The sequence below is a fragment of the Macaca thibetana genome, chromosome 9, assembly GCF_024542745.1.
Source record: "Macaca thibetana thibetana isolate TM-01 chromosome 9, ASM2454274v1, whole genome shotgun sequence".
Taxonomy (NCBI): Eukaryota; Metazoa; Chordata; class Mammalia; order Primates; family Cercopithecidae; genus Macaca; species Macaca thibetana.
The window spans coordinates 42,729,449-42,747,127 of record NC_065586.1 but is presented as its reverse complement, the minus strand read 5'-3'; the positions used below and the strand labels follow the sequence as shown (position 1 = coordinate 42,747,127).

General features: G+C 42.8%; 1 protein-coding gene across 4 annotated transcripts in view; it reads right to left on the bottom strand.

Moving 5' to 3' along the window:
* Positions 1 to 17,679, bottom strand: part of LOC126963201 (WASH complex subunit 2A) — a 65,934-nt gene that overhangs the window by 26,605 nt on the left and 21,650 nt on the right. For 3 of the 4 annotated variants that reach the window (XM_050805296.1, XM_050805297.1, XM_050805298.1), the window contains exons 9-19: positions 16,318 to 16,428; positions 15,691 to 15,778; positions 14,995 to 15,066; positions 13,840 to 13,958; positions 13,311 to 13,368; positions 12,035 to 12,094; positions 11,472 to 11,645; positions 9,553 to 9,680; positions 7,295 to 7,381; positions 3,193 to 3,294; positions 838 to 969 (exon numbers count right to left, since the gene is read on the bottom strand). In XM_050805296.1, the coding sequence (XP_050661253.1) occupies positions 838 to 969; positions 3,193 to 3,294; positions 7,295 to 7,381; positions 9,553 to 9,680; positions 11,472 to 11,645; positions 12,035 to 12,094; positions 13,311 to 13,368; positions 13,840 to 13,958; positions 14,995 to 15,066; positions 15,691 to 15,778; positions 16,318 to 16,428 (1,131 nt within the window). Of the gene's footprint in view, positions 1 to 837; positions 970 to 3,192; positions 3,295 to 7,294; positions 7,382 to 9,552; positions 9,681 to 11,471; positions 11,646 to 12,034; positions 12,095 to 13,310; positions 13,369 to 13,839; positions 13,959 to 14,994; positions 15,067 to 15,690; positions 15,779 to 16,317; positions 16,429 to 17,679 lie in introns of those variants that run through there. The other variant, XM_050805299.1, reaches the window with a different exon arrangement.

Below are 17,679 nucleotides of genomic sequence, written 5' to 3'. Positions count from 1 at the left end.
CAACAGGTAACTCCTACCATGTTCAGCTATAGTTCTAAATTAATGAAACACAGTAGTCATTTAACAAGATACTACTATATATGGTCATTGGGGTATACGGGACATGCTACATCAAAATATGACACCTTGGCATCTGAGAAGCAGAAAGGTCTCTCTGACCTTTCCCTGGCCCTTCTCCTCTGCAGCAGGCCATAGAAGAATCCTCTAACCCTCTCTGGAGTAGGTCATAAGACCTTCATTCCAGTCCTCCCTATTCCCAGAGGAAAGGAGCCTCCTTATTTGTAAAGATGCAGAGAATCATCTGACCACATAGGCCTTGCTGAGCTCCCCCAGCTTATTCCCATCAGGTCACACCCCTTTCATCTCATGGTGCTTCTCCAAAACTGTCCGCTTCTTCAACAGACAGCATACAATCGACACAGGATTTCCTGTTGCTCTGAGTCTTCTTTTCTGAAGGCTCCTGTGTCAGGTAAAACTTATCTTCAATAAACTTGCACACTTTTCTCTGGTTAATCTGTCATTTGTTATAGGGGACTTGACCATGAACCTAGCGATGGGTGAGAAATCATTTCTCCCGTAGCCGGCCTAACTCATTAGAAGGAGCATGTACTATCGTGCGGGACTCATACTTATTCCGAACCATTCTGAAGAGATTCATCTTTAAATTATATATTACATTAAATGTCTTCCTTCAGAAAAGGCAATCTTGTGAACATCGCCTTTGGTGACTGAATGTCACTAGATATAAAACAGGTAGAAAAAGAAGATACTTGGGATGGCTTTAACTCTTAAATCCCATCAAACACTCCCCTCTTCTTAGGAGAAACCTCGGCTCACCTCCTCATCGCTGCTGAACAACAGGGCAGATGCTTTCTTTTTGGAGAGCTCGGAGGGTTTTGCTTTCTCTTGTCTCTGAGCTTGTAGAGACAATGTCTGCTTCTTAGCAGCTGTACCCCCAAAAAGATTATCCTAGAAAAGCAAATGGCAGAAAGGTAAGACAACTTTATAAACAGAAAACACAGGATGTCTTCCTACATCAAACTGTTAGGAAGTAAGTCTCCAGTCAGGTATACAAATAACACCTCTGGCAGGGAAAACTCACAAAATGCTAGTAAATCCCTAACTACAGCCTTTTCCCACTGCACCCATAGAAGGGAAAGAGATTACCATAGAACTCGAAGGCAGAACAGCTGGGAAGAAGCAAGAGGACAACATGTGAATGAGATCACGGAGTACAAGGAGAAACTGAGCCCCATCCAGTCGCCCTGTGGGCAAGTGCCTCTCTGCTCATTTCAGGGGGTTACAACCTGCAACGGGCATGGGAGCCCCTGCAGCAGCCAGAAACTCACACTGTCCTCTCCACAAACGAGAAACCAGAACAATGGCTCAAAGGAGAGAACTAGGGGTCTGTCTCCACTCCTTTACAGGTAAGAAAGACATACACCTGGGATGGAGGGAAGGCATGCCTTGTGTTTCTCATTAGTTTCAAAGAGATTATATAAAGTGAAGAAATAGTTTACTAAATAAAATTGCTGGTGTACTAGGTTTAAGGGCATTTATAAACTCTTCTGTGGTCAAGCACTCCCCAAAAGTTGTATTTATTAAGGTGCTTTTATTCAGGTAAGGGGAACAAAAGCATCAGAGGGCCTGAGTCTGAGAATGGACAAACTCTTAACAGCAGGTGAACAGCCTTGGAATGTGAAGATGGATGAAGGGAGTGTCTTCCTGGATGAAGTCTCCTTTAAGGAGAGTGCGGTAATACAGGACAGGCCAGGAGAGTAATGAGCTGGTGTCCACCGGGATACTAATGACAAAGCTCACATTCACTATGCACTTACTATGTGCCGGCACTCTGCAAGAGTGTCACACTAGTAGTTACAGCTGCCACAATGACCCTACTTACTGTTAAACCACGTGAGCTTAAGGAAGGTTAAGTTACTTGCTCCAGGTCCCTGGTTTGCCAGTAGTGGAGCTGGGATATGAACCCGGGGTCTGATGGCAAAGCCTATGAGCTCATCACTGCCCAGTACTGCATCAGAGTTAAGGTTTGGGTTGTCTTCTCTCTTATTTCTCTTCCCCAATGTGCTCTCTCCATCCAGGATGGGAAAGAAAGGCCATGGTCAGGACATGGCTGCCTTCTCCTTTGTATCTCCACTTGATGCAAGACATTCTTGTAGGTCACTGGGTATAACATTGATCCATCCTCTAGACTAAAGTACAGCTGACCCTGAATGACACAGGTTTGAGCTGCACACGTCCACTTCTACACAAATGTTTTATCAGTAATATGTTGAAATTTTTTTTGGACATTTGCAATAATTTGAAAAATCTTGCAGACAAACCATGCAGCCCAGAAATATCAAAAAAAAAAAAAAAAAAAAAAATAAGGAAATGCTAGATATGTCAGGAATACAAAAATATATAAATAGATAGTATATTATTTATATGTTAATCAACTGTTTATGATACCCGTGAGGCTTCTGGTTAACAGTAAGCTATTAGTAGATAAGTTTTTGGGAAGTAAGAAATTATATATGGATTTTTCACTGCAATATGGAAGTCAAAACAACCTCCACACTGTTAAAGGGTCAACTGTATTTCTCCAAGGCAGATTTAAAAAAATAAAACTTGTAGATTTCACTCCATAAGAACTATGTCAAGAGGCCGGGCACGATGGCTCATACCTATAATCCTAGCCCTTAGGGAGGCCGAGGCAGGGGGATCACCTGAGATCAGGAGTTCAACACTAACCTGGTCAACATGGTGAAACCCTGTCTTACTAACAATACAAAAATTAGCTGGGTGTGGTGGTGCGCGCCTGTAGTCCCAGTTACTCAGGAGGCTGAGGTAGGAGAATCACTTGAATCCAGCTGCAGTGAACCGAGATTGCACCACTGCACTACAGCCTGGGTGACAGAGAAAGACTCCATCTCAAAAAAAAAAAAAAAAAAAGAAAGAAAAAAAGAAAAAGAACTGCGTCAAGAATCTAATGTCTTCTCCATTGCACAGCTAGGAAAATATAAGGAAGAAGTCACTGAAATAAAAACAGAAATATTTTTATTATATAGACTTCAGGTAGCCTGACCGCTTCCCTACCACCTTTTGCTAGTATATGAGCCTCTGGGTAGAAAGTTAATCAACAACTGTTTTCTCCTAATCTAAATTATCTAGTGTTGCAATAACAATGTTTACCTCTTCGTCTTCATCATCGAACAGGGAAACCGACGTGGGGAGCTTGCTAGGGAGCTGAGACGCACCTTTTAACTTACTCGCACTTTGAGAAGAAAACAAATCCTGTTGGATTGAAATTAAAGTTGCTGTTAACAGGAATATCAGTTTTAAAAATATCAGGTGAGTATAAAACACAAGTGACTCAGACATGACGGCTGCCATGTATCTAGGCTTCTTTCCTTAGAGGGAAGGTGGCTCAGACAGAGTCCTTAAAGGGATAGGCCTCAGGGTCTGTGCAGGGTGTGGGCAATGGTGGTAAGGAGGAGGAGAGCCACAGGATCTGATGGCCTTGCAGAGCAAAGAGGCTTCTGTATTCCCACCCGAGTGACAGAAGGCAGGAAGAAGTTTTCAAATCAATTTCCTACACCATGCTAAAAAAATAAATAAATAAGAATGGCTTCCCATTGCAGTCTAAAGAATCAGAGATTAGACAGGGTCAACAAAGAAACAGGGGCTAGATTCCCCGATTAATGGAGCTACAACTATTTTATTTAGTAACACCCTTCTCTCCTAAGATTATGACTTATTTCTTTTTCTTTTTTTTTTTTTGAGATGGAGTCTCGCTCAGTCACCCAGGCTGGAGTGCAATGGCGCGATCTCAGCTCACTGCAAGTTACACCTCCCAGGTTCACGTCATTCTCCTGCTTCAGCCTCCCCTGTGGCTGGGACTACAGGTGCCCACCACCACGCCCGGCTAATTTTTTTGTATTTTTAGTAGAGAACAGGTTTCACCATGTTAGCCAGGATGGTCTAGATCTCCCGACCTTGTGATCCACCCACCTCGGCCTCCCAAAGTGCTGGGATTACAGGCGTGAGTGACCACGCCCGGCCGACTTATTCTTTTAAATAAATACAAATTAAATTTCTATTTTTAAATGTTTGGTAGTCTACTTAGCTTAACTACAGGTATATGATGTTGCAAACCAGGATAAGACCTGCTAGATTCTAAAGAAACTTTCAGCCTGGCACTGTGGCTCATGCCTATAATCCCAGCATTTTGGGAGGCTGGGGCAGGTGGATCACCTCAGGTCAGGAGTTCGAGACCAGCCTGGGTAACATGACGAAATCCCATCTATACCAAAAATACAAAATTAGCCAGGTGAGGTGGTGGGTGCCTGTAATCTCAGCTATTCAGGAGGCTGAGGCAGGATAATTGTTTGAACCTGGAAGATGGAGGTTGCAGTGAGCCGAGATCGCACCACTGCACTCCAGCCTGTGCAAAAAGAGTAAAATTTCATCTCAAAAAAAGTAAAAAATATAAAAATAAAGAAATGGTCAAAATGCTATAAAACATCAGCTTATCCGGCAAAGAAAGACCTGCAAATTGAGCTACATGAAGTAGAAACATAAAATGGGACATCTATTCCCTTGGGAAGAGAAACTTCAATACACAAGAGCCGAACAATTAAATAGGCCAAGAACATATTTTCTAAGACCTATTTGGACAGTTTTTTTTTCTCTTTTGTAAATTATGGAGTCGATGTCTACTCCTCAAATATAGACCTAACGAGTTCACTAAGTGAGATCTCCTCCACACAGCGGTTTTCCCCTGTGCTCCCTGGAGTCCCATGGGTTTACTTAGATTGAAGAGGTCACAAGGGGAATTCCAGGCATCCCGTGCCCCTCCTGCATGTTCCACAATGGCAAGAGAAAGGGTTCTGCTGCTCTAAGAAAATGAAAGTAAACCAAAGCAAACAACACAAACAAATGTCAACATCACAGTTTTGGACCCTTAACTAATACCTTTCTTGGTACTGCAAAAAAACACACTTCCATTACCTCAAATATGTTCCCCCAGAATGACTTCACAGGGAAAGTGTCAGCCTCACACTTGAGATACAGAGAAAGGAATCAGGACTCATTCCTTCGGGTCCAAAGCTTTAACTCTTAGACTGCCTTAGTTTTACTTCTTGCCTCAGAATCCCAACAATATCCAATAAAAACATTCACTCTACGACGACACACAAGGGGCAAAGCCTTTGGGAGGGTTTTCACACAAGTCTGAGAGTTCATTTACACTCCCACCATCAAGAAGGGGAGCCTACGGCCCCTCCCCATGAACCTGGATGGGCCATTGTGACCATCTTGATCAACAAATGAAGCAAAAGGAACACCATTGACTTCCAAGGCTGGAACACAGAAGGCGACATGGCCTCCATTTGGCTCTCTCTGACGAATCTCCCCTACAGCCCTGAGCCAGCATGGATGAGGCCCGGCTTCCCTGACTACATGCTGGTAGCCACAAAGAGCTAATGAGAGATGTCCCAGGGGCCCCAGTGCCCAGGTACCAGACATAGGAGTGAGCTGATCCTCAGCCCAGCCACCTTCAGACACAAGAGACCCTCAGTGACAATGGCCTAGCTAAGCCCGGTCAACCTCTCGAACTGTGAGACAACAAAACTATTGGTGTTGTAAACCACTAAGTTTTGGAGTTAAGTTGTTTCACAGCAACAAATAAACAGAACACCTTGTAAGTCACTGCAATTGCTCACATTTGGTTTTCTTGTCTAGTCGACAATTACTGGATGGCTTATCACATGCCAAGCACTGGTATTAAGGACAGGCTGTTAAGGATACAAACAGGAAATAAAAAGTCCTGCTCTCATGGCACTTACTTTAGTGGGAAGCACAGACAAAGAATAAGTAAATATACATTGTCCCTGGCAACACGTGCTGTGGTAAACAGTGAAACAGGAAAGGGGACCAGGAGTACAGGGTGGTAAGTGCTAGCAGGCTTCCAGTTGTGTGTACTTCGTCAGGGAGGCCTCACAGAGAAAGAGTGAGGAAGCAAGCTGGATTCTGGGAACAGCATTCCTCAGAGTGGCAGGGGCAGGTGCAAAGACCCCGAGGTGCAGGTGTGGGTGATACACGGGATCTATGAGCATAAGATGGTGGAGGCCCCATCATGCTGTTTCTCAGGGCTCAGGGTTGTGACTTAACTGGACTCTGGTTAATTCCCATGTTTTGTACACTAGCCTTCAGTGAAATAAGAGCCTCAAAGGTATTCTTTACATCAAGGGCAATCACTCTACTTCCAAAGGGTTCCACGTTCATCCTTGCTGTGAGTGCAAAGTCCAACCGTGAGAGCCTAACCTACAGCCCACAGTTTCTTGAAATACGTGTAAGTTTCTGCCATGTCCACACATTTTTCTGTAAAAGGGGCTTATTACTTCCCATAACATTCTCATACAGGTCTCTGATCTCCTACAAGGCTAACTTAAAATTAGATCTAAGATGACCTAGGCCTGAGAGACTCAGGAAAAGCAGTGAAATTCTGAGAGGTGGTTCTAAGGTGCCTGGAGGGACTGAAGCAACCTGTGAACCAGGTCCCACAGTCTGTTAGCGGTCTCAGTCTCGACAAGACAGATGGCTATGCCAGAATCCTTCCGCTACAGCACTAAGCCATGGTCCAGTTAGTGAGAGTGTGAATAAAGGAAGGAGCACGGTGACCTCCACTCTGGTGCAAGCTCCTCATCACATCATGAGCCCATTCATAGTCTAAAAGCTGAGCATCCTAAAGAGAGAGTATTTTCATCACAGGAAATGTAAATACAGTCCAACTCAAAAGTGAAAAGTATTGTAAACATATTGCTTTCTAAAGACCCTAAGCTCTCAAGAGATTATTTTTTATTCATTTATTTATTTTGAGACGAAGTCTCGCTCTGTTGCCTAGGCTAGAGTGCAATGGTGTGATGTCGGTTTATTGCAATTTCTGCCTCCCGGGTCCAAGTGAATCTCCTATCTCAGCCTCCTGAGCAACTGGGATTACAGGCTCGCACCACCATGTCTGGCTAACTTTTGTATTTTTAACGGAGACAAGGTTTCATCATGTTGGCCAGCCTGGTGTTAAATTCCTAACCTCAGGTGTCCGCCTGCCTTGGCCTCCCAAAGTGCTAGGATTACAGGCATGAACCACAGCTCCTGACCTCTAGAGATAATTTTTAAAGAACTGGAGTACTTAACAAAAAGTCTTACAACTCCACTGAGAAAAACCTGATTCAGAAATAGTTTCTATGTCATATTCATAGACCAATACCAACAACTAAGGAAAAGAATACCATACCTCAGAGTCCTCCTCATCTGAAAATAAGCCTTTTTGAGTCTTTGTTTCTGACGAGGGCTTGAGATTTTTGCTGGAAGGTAAGGTAACCTTTGTTGGGAAAAAAAAAAAAAGAAAAAGAAAAATTAAGCATTAACAAATAAGATACCCAGAAAAGAGGGTTTACTCAATCAACCATTTAGAAAATGCAAGGAGTCTCTGCTATGATAGGCACCAAGCCGAGGGGTCTGTTAAGAGAACAGTAAGACAAACAGAGGACACATCTGGTATATTGGGGGGCAGGACACACTGCCTGGGTAATGGGTGCACGGATGGGACATATGCAATGAGAGACGGCATGGAAAGGCAGGCTGCCTGACAGGCCTGCCAGGTTCTGAATGCTGGGCCTTAGGTGGTGGGCAGGAGAAAGTCAGGGTTTCACAGCCAGGACATGACATGATGAGACTGTAGAAAGAGGAGGGATCAGCTGTGCGGGACAGCAGTGAAAGGTCAGTCAGAAGGGCTTAAAGACTCCTGGGGACACATGCACTGCCCATACACAGGTCAATCTGAGCATCAAAAGAATGATGGTCTGGCTAACATGGTCAAACCCAGAGTCTACAAAAAATACAATAATCAGCTGGGCATGGTGTCATGTGCATGCAGTCCCAGCTACTTGGTAGGCTGAGGTTGGAGAATCACTTGAACCCAAGAGGTTGAGGCTGCAGTGAGCTGTGATTGCACCACCACACTCCAGCCTGGACAACAGAGCAAGAGCCTGTCTCAAAAAAAAAAAAAAAAAAAAAAAAGAAGAAGAAGAATGATGGTAACTGAAGAATGAATCCATGATTCCAAAGGGATAATAAAAATGGGGGAAGGAGGGGAAAAGAAAGATCTTCTTTCAGAAAAATGTCAACTAATAAGAAATACAGAATTTAAAAAGCAGTTGTTTATGCTCACTAACATGTTAACTGATTCAGGAAAAGATCATCAATGGATTTTTAAAACACTGAGTAAAAGGCTGGGAGACAACAGATATTCACACTGTGTTCAACTATCACTTTAGAGATCAACTTACAAATGCCAAAAGAGAACAGGGTCCTTTCCAATGAAGCAGTGTGGTGAGTACCCTAACAACCAAGTGACAAACGTGTCTGAATGAGGCAGACAGTGGACCTGATGTGTCTTGGGAGATGATCCAACGGAAGTGCACAACCCTGTCTGCTTGTATTTTTGCCAGAACTGCTGACCCTGAATCTACTCATAGGAAAATAATCAAGCAAATTCACAGTGTGACACATTCTACAAGACAAGTGGCTCGACATTAAAAAAAAAAAAAAAAAAAAGATGTGGGAGGTTTTGCTCTAAATTAAGGAGATCAAAGAGACAGGACAACCAAATGCAATGCAGACACACTGCCTGAATCCTGGGTTTCTTAAAACACACACACACACACACACACACACACACACACACACACACACACAAATACTATAAAGCAGGGGTCCCCAGACCAGTCCATGGCCTGTTAGGAGCCGGGCCACACAGTAGGAGGTGAGGTGAGCAGCAAGCATTACTGCCTGAGCTCCTCCCCCTGTCAGATCAGCAGCAGCATCAGATTCTCACAGGAGGGCAAACCCTATTGTGAACCCTGCCTGCGAGGGATCTAGGTTGCAAGTTGCACTCTCCTTACGTCCCTAATGCCAAAAAGGTTGGGGACTGCTGCTATAAACAGCATTTTGGGAACAAGAGAGGAAATTACAATATCAACTATAGGCGAGATAATTTTAAATCTGTATTCTATTTGTTGGGGTGATTTTACAAAGACATTTTGGGGCAAACTGGAGCAATTCTAATACAGACTAGATATTAGATTCTACTATAGAATTACTGTTAGTCTCACAGCTGTTGATCATGGCACTGTGGTTATATGGAAGTCTTTTCAAGAGAGGCTTAATGAAATATTTAGGGGTAGAATGTCACAATGACTACACACAAACAGTTCCATGCAGCAAACAGTTCAAACAACTTGCATGCAAATAGTTCAGGAAAAAAATAGATATGTAACAAGGTTTATATTCGTAAAATATTTGCCAAAACCCTAAGAACTGATCAGTTTGGGTGGTAGTTATTTGGGTGTTCACTGCAATATTCTTTCCACTTTCTGTTTGAAGTTCTTCAATATGAACGTGAAAGGGAACAATACTTCCCTTTGGGTTCCGGATGAATTATTAAAACGCCACAGATCAATGCTCCTGCGTTAACTCTTCCCTCCTGCTCACCTTTTTTCCTGCTCTTGCTTTATTTTCATCTGTCTGACTCATAGTGGCTTCTGGCAATGCTTGGGCTTTTTCTTTGAACAGATCTCCTTCTTCGTCACCAAAGATATTGGCAGTGGATTGGACTTTGCCTTTAAAAATACCAAGGCATAAAATTACACTAATATCAAACATCCTATCATAAAATTCATAGATTAAAAAATTCTTCTCTCCTGAAGAATAAATATAAAAAGTTATGTTGTTTCTTGATTAGTTATACAGAAATAGTAAGTGAAACTATACTCTTCCCTTGGAATTTTTCAAAGAGCATAGTAACAGCTCAGTTGAAAAACAGAACAGATAGTTTAACCACGTGGGTGACATGCTTATCTAAGCAGACATCACCTGTGCTTAGAGTAGCTTGGACTGGCTTACATGGTGAAGAGAGACCTAGAGGAAGAAAGATCATTTAAGAGGGCCACCAAGTTACTCATCTAAGGAATCTGAGAAATGAGGGCTTGGCTCCTGCTTTAAAAAAATCAAACTGTACAAAAGCAGATAAAAGCAAATACTGAAATCCCCTCATAATCCCACCGGTCTACTCAAACAAGATGGACTTTGGGAACAGCTCAGCATACATGCTTCTAATTCCCCCAAAGAATGTACTAATGAATTAACTTTAGTTATTTATGTGTTTTCCATTTAATGTACCTATAAAATCTTCCCAAGTCAACAAGCGTAGACCCTTTCAACAGTTGTACTATATTCCACTGAATAGAAGGGCCATAGCTTACCCTACTGATGACTATTTTCACCACCATAAGCACCGCTGTACCAAATGGGGCATGTGTTGCTGAAATGAGGTCACTGACTCATGAATGTCCGAAGAGAATAGCAGTTGTCAAAGAAAGCAGCACCAATTTACTAGTGATTCTAAATCAATTCTCAAAGATATCCACTAAGTGAGAGCCCTGGGGAGCTACAAAAAGCACTACTAACTTCACTCACTGTCAACTTCACTGAGACCTGCGTGCATTCTGTATCCATTTGTACTCTTTCTAGATTAACTAGGCTATCGTTTTCCCTCACACTTCGGCTTCCATCCTTACTTTCTACATCTAACGTTTGAAAAGGAGAGTGAGTCCAGACAGTCTGCTTCTAAATATATTCAGTTCCATCTATTCCTATACCATCCTTTTTTATTTTTTCAACTTGCTGAAAATCTTGTGCACCTTAGGGAGCTACCTTTCTTTTCCAGAAAAGCAGTCAACGAATCTGTCTTGCTATTCCAAGTGTGATCTACAGACCATGAAGCTTGCTGGAAATGTAAATTCTCAGGCCCCACCCTGGACCTACTGAATCAGAATCTTCATTTTGACAAAAGCCTCTGGGAGATTCATCTGCACATTTAAAAACAAATGATTTACAGGAATGACTTCAGGAACACAGGACTTACATTTAAGAGGAAAAGGAAGGAGAAGGCCAAAGTGGCCAAGGGGATGAAAACCCCATCATCTGAGGAAAGACCAAGGCCACCCGAGCGTTTTGGCAGAGAGAAGAGAAGCTGGGAACTAAACGGCCAGCATGCAACATGTAGCTCATGTAATTAACTAAGGTCTGCTGGAAGAAAGTATGATTAAAACTTTACAATACAAAAGGTCAGAACTGGAAATTGCAAGCAAAAATTATAGGGAAAAGGATTTCCACTCTCTATAAGGAAAATAATCATAGTAATCAGCTTACAGAGCAGAAAAGATTGGTTTACAAAACAGACCTCCCAGGCACCACACCTATGTAAGTACAGACACAACAGCTCAATGACAGGAATGCTGGAGAAGGGATTCTGGTACTATAAGAGATACAAAACTAGGGGAGCTTAAGTCCTTTTTAGGCAACATTCTTTTTCTGGCTGAAGTCCCAGAAACAGAGGCGGGAGCAGGTACCTGTTTTGGAAGGTTTGCTGCGGGGTGCCGAGAAAAAGTCGTCGTCATCATCATCATCATCAAAGAGGCCAGTGGGAGGGGGAACGTAGGGGCCTTTCCTTGGAGTGGGCTGCTCAGGCTTCTCGGGCTCCTTCAGTGATGGAACGGAGGCAGCACCAAACACATCCGTGTCTCCTGTGGGCGGAGGGACAAGACAGCCACAGCTGTGAGCCAGTGTGCTCCTGCTGGATTTACAGAAAATAATTATCACCCACCAAGAACTTCTCATTTCAGTTAATCCACAAAGTGCGTTAACGGGGCCAGATAGCCTCTATCCATTACTGCTACAGAACATCTCACCATGGAGAATCACCAGGTCATTCATACACAAAAAAGTCCAAGGCCACTGAGCACTAGGAGAATAAGAGCTAACATCAGTAAATGAGCTCTTTCTATAAGCTGCTCAAAGCCCTTTGAAGCTCCCAGGTGCTTTCTCGTCCCCAGCCAGGCTTTAGAAGATAATTTTGAAAATGAAAAAACAGTATTTGTACAGTTTTTAGAAAACAAACCTTAGGTTATGTTACCTAAAAATACAGAAACGGCTCCTGCTGGGATTTTCTTTCCAGGTTTGGATGAGGAAGACTCTAGAATGAGAAAGCAAGTGATAACCATTTCACAAGGGAAATAACTTTTCTTGCTATTTTCTTCCTGAAATGTGTGCAATGTAACACACAGCTACTACCAGACCTTTTGAAACTAATTTTTCCTGAACAAGCCATCTTAAAATTCTTTAGTATTTTCCTCTCTACCGATGTCAGGACATTTTTCTTGGGATTAACAAAATCTGAGCTGTGACTCCAAAGGAAGAGCATGCTGACTGTGATCAAGTCACAGCAGTGGGTCAGCAGGGGGACACCAAGGGAGGTGGTGAACACAGCTGGCAGAGGCAGGGACAGAACGACCAGGGCTCCCCCAAAGAGTTCCAGCTCTACCCATTCCAGTGGGATGAGAATGAACAAGTAAAAAAGAACCGCAAAAAGGTGAGTCGTCAGTAAAAAAATATAGACAGTAAGAGCAAAGGGGGGAACCAAGCAAGTCACTGATGCCAAAACGCGGACAGCAGAAAGCAGAGCAGAGCCAGGCTAGCAGCTCACACAGCAAGCACAAGGAGTGGCCTCCAAGGCCCAGCTCTGATGTGGGTGCTGGGAAGACTCGGCACTTAGAATCACTAATTCCCAAGTCCGGAGAACTACCACAAACCTATTGAGTAACATTTGTATGTTAAAAAATATATTTGTATTTGTGTTTTTAAAAAACTGCACAAATGGGACAGGTGCAGTGGCTCATGCCTGTATCCCCAGCATTTTGCGAGGCCAAGGTGGGTGATAACTTAAGGACAGGAGTTTAAGACCCGCCTGTCCAACTGTCCAACATGGTGAAACCCTGTCTCTACTAAAAATACCAAAAAAAAAAAAAAAACTGCACAGAAGATTTTAATGCACACTGCGTTGGGGAATTACTGGTCTCCAACTTTTATAGAGAATGTTAAAAATGTTTCTTGAAATTAAACTTCATTCAATGAAAACCATCCTCAACACTGCTCTAGGGTACTTTTCTTGTCTGACTTTTTATGAGTTCTCTCCTAACAAACAGGCAGGACTGTGATACAGGTTTACAGATGGTACTCTGTTTTTTCCAAGACATCAATTAGTGAAGATGAATTACTTTCAATTGGACCAAGGTAAAAACAACAGCTTCCTGCTTAACACAGAAACGAGGCTTGGGAACAACCCTGGGGTTCCATCTCCTAGTGAGAAGGAACTCTGCACACCGAGACGCAGCTGACCAGCCCCAGCTTACCCTCCTTAACAGAGCCTCCAGCTGGCCGATCCTGGGGGGCTTCCATGAAGAGGTCACTCTGGTTGTAATAAGGTATATGACAAAGAATTAAAAAAAACCAGGAGAAAGCATAGCTGCATTTGAGGATTTCTAAGGAAAAGTAACCCACAAGATTTAAAGCTACATATTTACTACTCTGTCAGAAAATCAGTTGCAAAGTGATAACTACGGTAAAATCAGATCCTAAAATAATTTAGGCCTGTCCAGGAATTAAAAACAAACACGGAAGACAACAGATAAGGCAAGAAACAATCACCTAGTAAATTATTCACATTAACACGTGCACATCTTCTCCTCACCTAACAAAGGATAGAAGGATATGGTATTTTTCACTCAGTGATTCTTAATTCAAAATGTCCCAAAATATGAAACCAGAAGCAACTTCCAACTGAGCTGTTTTTCCTCCAGTAAACAAACAAAGCCTATTTCTTCCCTGCGGACCCCCGACACAGCTAGCTGCAGGGAGTGTTGCTGGGTACCATGGACTCACCTCCTCGTCCTCATCATCAAAGAGCCCCTTGCCCCCACTGAACAGGCCGCCTCGAGAGCCAAATGGTGAGAAGTCCTCGTCGGTCAGCTTGGGGGGTGTGAATAAGTTATCCTCTTCATCTAGCAAACAGAAAGCAGTGTTTTGCAGAGAGCATTAAAGATGGGTCTAGAACTCAAATTCCCGGGTTGGCATCTGCAACGTCTCCAAACTAGCATGGAGTTTATCTGACCCTATTTAACAAAGCGTGAGGCAGTCTGACGAATTTCACACTAAACCCCTGGCACAGTCCACTGACACACTCAAAAGGTTCTCTGGGCCTCCACTCTCAAGTCTGTCAATGTCTGCAGCAGACAGCATTCATTCTCTAGGTCAGCACCCTGGATCTAGATTTACCCTGAAGCAAGCATTCAGGTCAGATGTCACATTCAAGACCCATTTCCCCACAAATCTGGGGGAAGGAAGGGCAGACTAAACAAAGGGATCTGCAGACTGACACAGGGACAAGTGAAATGTAATGGACATGGCTGTTCAATAGGAAAAGGCCTGGTGTACCCTTTATTGAAAACAAAAGCTAGAGATCCCTAAGTTTCTATACTTCTAAAGAATTCTAGAAAGACAAGAAATGATTGCTGTAAAATCTAATAAATCAAATCTCTACAGGAATTTTTACCCCACACCCACATCTCCTCCCAGCACTCCAAAACATGCCTTCCGAGGCTTTTGTTTGTTTTTGAGACCGAGTCTCGCACTGTCACCCAGGCTGGAATGCAGTGGCGTGATCAAGGCTCACTGCAACCTCTGCCTCCGAGGTTCAAGCGATTCTCCTGCCTCAGACTCCCAAGTAGCTGGGACTACAGGCACCTGCCACCACGCCAAGCTAATTTTTTGTATTTTTAGTAGAAACGGGGTTTCACTATGTTGGTCAGGCTGGTCTTAAACTCCTGACCTCGTGATCTGGCCGCCTCGGCCTCCCAAAGCACTGGGATTACAGGCGTGAGCCACTGCGCCCAGCCCAGGGGCTTTAGCAAAGTAAATGGAGACAGACCCACTTGTCAGAGGGAAAACAGCATGTAAAGCAGTACTTTATGATTTATGTAAGCAACAATCTTGAGTCAAAGGGCTCCTAAAATAACAAAATTGAGGGAAAAGGCCCACCGTCTGAAGGAGTTCTTCTTTCCTTCTTCTCTTTGAGTGTCTTCCGGGGTTTTGCTTCTCCTGAGGATAAGGCTTGAAGAATAGTTCACAGTTTTAATAGTACTAAGTCCTCCCTCAGTATACACATCCTGGTTCTTTCCACATCTGTCATCCTCATAACTCACAGCTAAGAGCAAGACATCTGCCTTTCATCTCAGCTCCACTAGAGCACTGAACCCCCTGCCCTGCCCACAGTGGGCACTCAAGAGTCTCTCTGTACGGCAGAAGGCTTCTGCTTTCATACCAGGCTCATGTGCATAACAGGATTGTATTTGTTGAAGGAATTATTATGTTATCTTTCTACTCTGTTATATAACTAGAATATGCTATGTAGCACATTCTTATTTGTTCAAAATATAGGAGTAAATATTCAGACAGGAATTCTTAAGTTGTTACCCATGGTTCTCTGGTTTCCATTAATCCCCTGAAATTATATGTAAAGTGTTATCTACATGTGTACATGTACGTTTTTCTTGTGGGTCCACAGTGTTTAGTTATCAAAAGGAGTCCATTAACCAAAAAAGGAATAAGCGCTACAATTTAAGCCTCTTCTGCCATAGTGATTACTAATAAAAAGGGAAATCCGCCTTTGATGAAGCCAGCAGAGGGCCCTGCACTACACCTCCCCGACTCCCCGTCAGTGCGTCTGGGGCTCACTTGTAGGCTCCTCATCCACTCGGCCCACGGCATCCCCCTTGATGCGGGCAGCCAGCTCATCAGCAAACGATGTAGGTCTGCTTCTTTTCTACAGCAGAAGAAATCAAAAGAATTGCTTTTTTGTAACAAACTAGTACACTTCAAGTTTGGACATCTAACAACGTTGTGTATACAAGAGCAAAGAAATTGAACTGAGGAGAAAACAGTTTAATTAAATGAATTTAAACATATATACCCTACACAGCTCACCCAAGGAACAGGACTCATAAAATGTTCCTTCAAAGGGAGATGCTCTTTATTTCCTTATTTTTTTAATACTTCACTTTAATACTTAAAAATCCAAATAAGAAAGTAAGAAAAAAGTGCAGGGACAGAGAGACAGGACCACTACAGTCTTCAAACTCTGGAACCAGACATATTCTGAATGATCTGACTCATAAAACCATAATATCTGGACAAGAAAGTGGTACTTGTGAGGCAATTTGAGAAGGTTGCCATTATTTTCCAAAGTGGAAATGAAATGACAAATATGCAAAAATGAGAGAGGTACAAAGTAAGTGACAATAAAAGAAACAAGTCATTGGTTCTAAAACCCTGCCAAGGGATAGCAACTCCAGTCTTCCTTACAGGTCTAGTATTTTCTTCAATGTCCTCAATATCTTCCTCCTCCTTCTCGGAGTCAACGAAAAGGTCACAGCCATCATCATCCTCTTCCTCATCACTCATTTGTGTGGTGTGCTAAGAGTATAAAATACCAAATTAGAACTACTAGTTATTAAGCTAAAGAGATACTGTCAGCCTTTAGGCTCCTCCTTCAAAAAGGTAACAGCTTTTAAAAATAATAATCATAATCATGATGCAGCAAGTCATGAAGCAAAAGATGTGCTGGAACAAATAATACACAACATTTACTTCGAATCTAAATTTAAAAAAAAAAAAAAAATATATATATATATATATATATATATATATATATATATATACACACACACACACACATATATATACACACACACATTTTTGAGATGGAGTCTTGCTCTGTTACCCCGTCTGGAGTGCATCAGCGTGATCTCGACTCACTGCAACCTCCGCCTCCTAGGTTCAAGCCATTCTCCTGCCTCAGCCCTCTGAGTAGCTGGGCTTACAGGTGCCTGCCACCACGCCTGGCTAATTTTTGTATTTTTGTAGAGAGAGGGTTTCACCATGTTAGCCAGGCTGGTCTCAAACTCCTGACCTCAGGTGATCTGACCGCCTTGGCTTCCCAAAACACTGGGATTACAGGCATGAGCCACCGCGCACAGCCTTTTACTAGAGAAATATAAACAAAATCAGCATAGTCTTACCTTAGTAAGAATACTGAATAATAGTTAAAAGGTAAAAGCTGTAACAATCAGCAGAATAACAAATCCAGGATGATACCACGCCCCCTCTGCAAACACGACAGCATTTCTATGGAAACAGATGTATTTATGAAAGCAAAGAAACGGACTTGGAAAGATATGCTCCCAGAGCACGATCCCAGTTACCTCTGAAGAGTATGCAGCGAAGGAAAGGACTAGAAGGCTCAAACTTAGCCTTATCTGTTAAGTTCTAATTTTTCCAAAGGTACACACTACTATGCATAATTTAAAAATTTTTTTCTCAATGTCTGAATCAACGAACTGTGCCAGGCATGTTACTAAAAGCACTTTATTATCTAATTTAATCCTTACAACTTTGAGGTTAGCTGCAGCACACAAAACCAACCTGTTGCATAAGCTAGTGCTTTTACTCACTATACTGTACTGTATTCGAAAAACTGTTTGTGGCTCGGCGTGGTGGCTCATGCCTGTAATCCCAACACTGTGGGAGGCTGAGGCAGGTGTATCACCTAAGGTCAGCAGTTCAACACCAGCCTGGCCAACATGGCGATACCCTGTCTCCACTAAAAATATAAAAACTAGCTGGGCATGGTGGCGCATGCCTATAATCCCAGCTACGTGGGAGGCT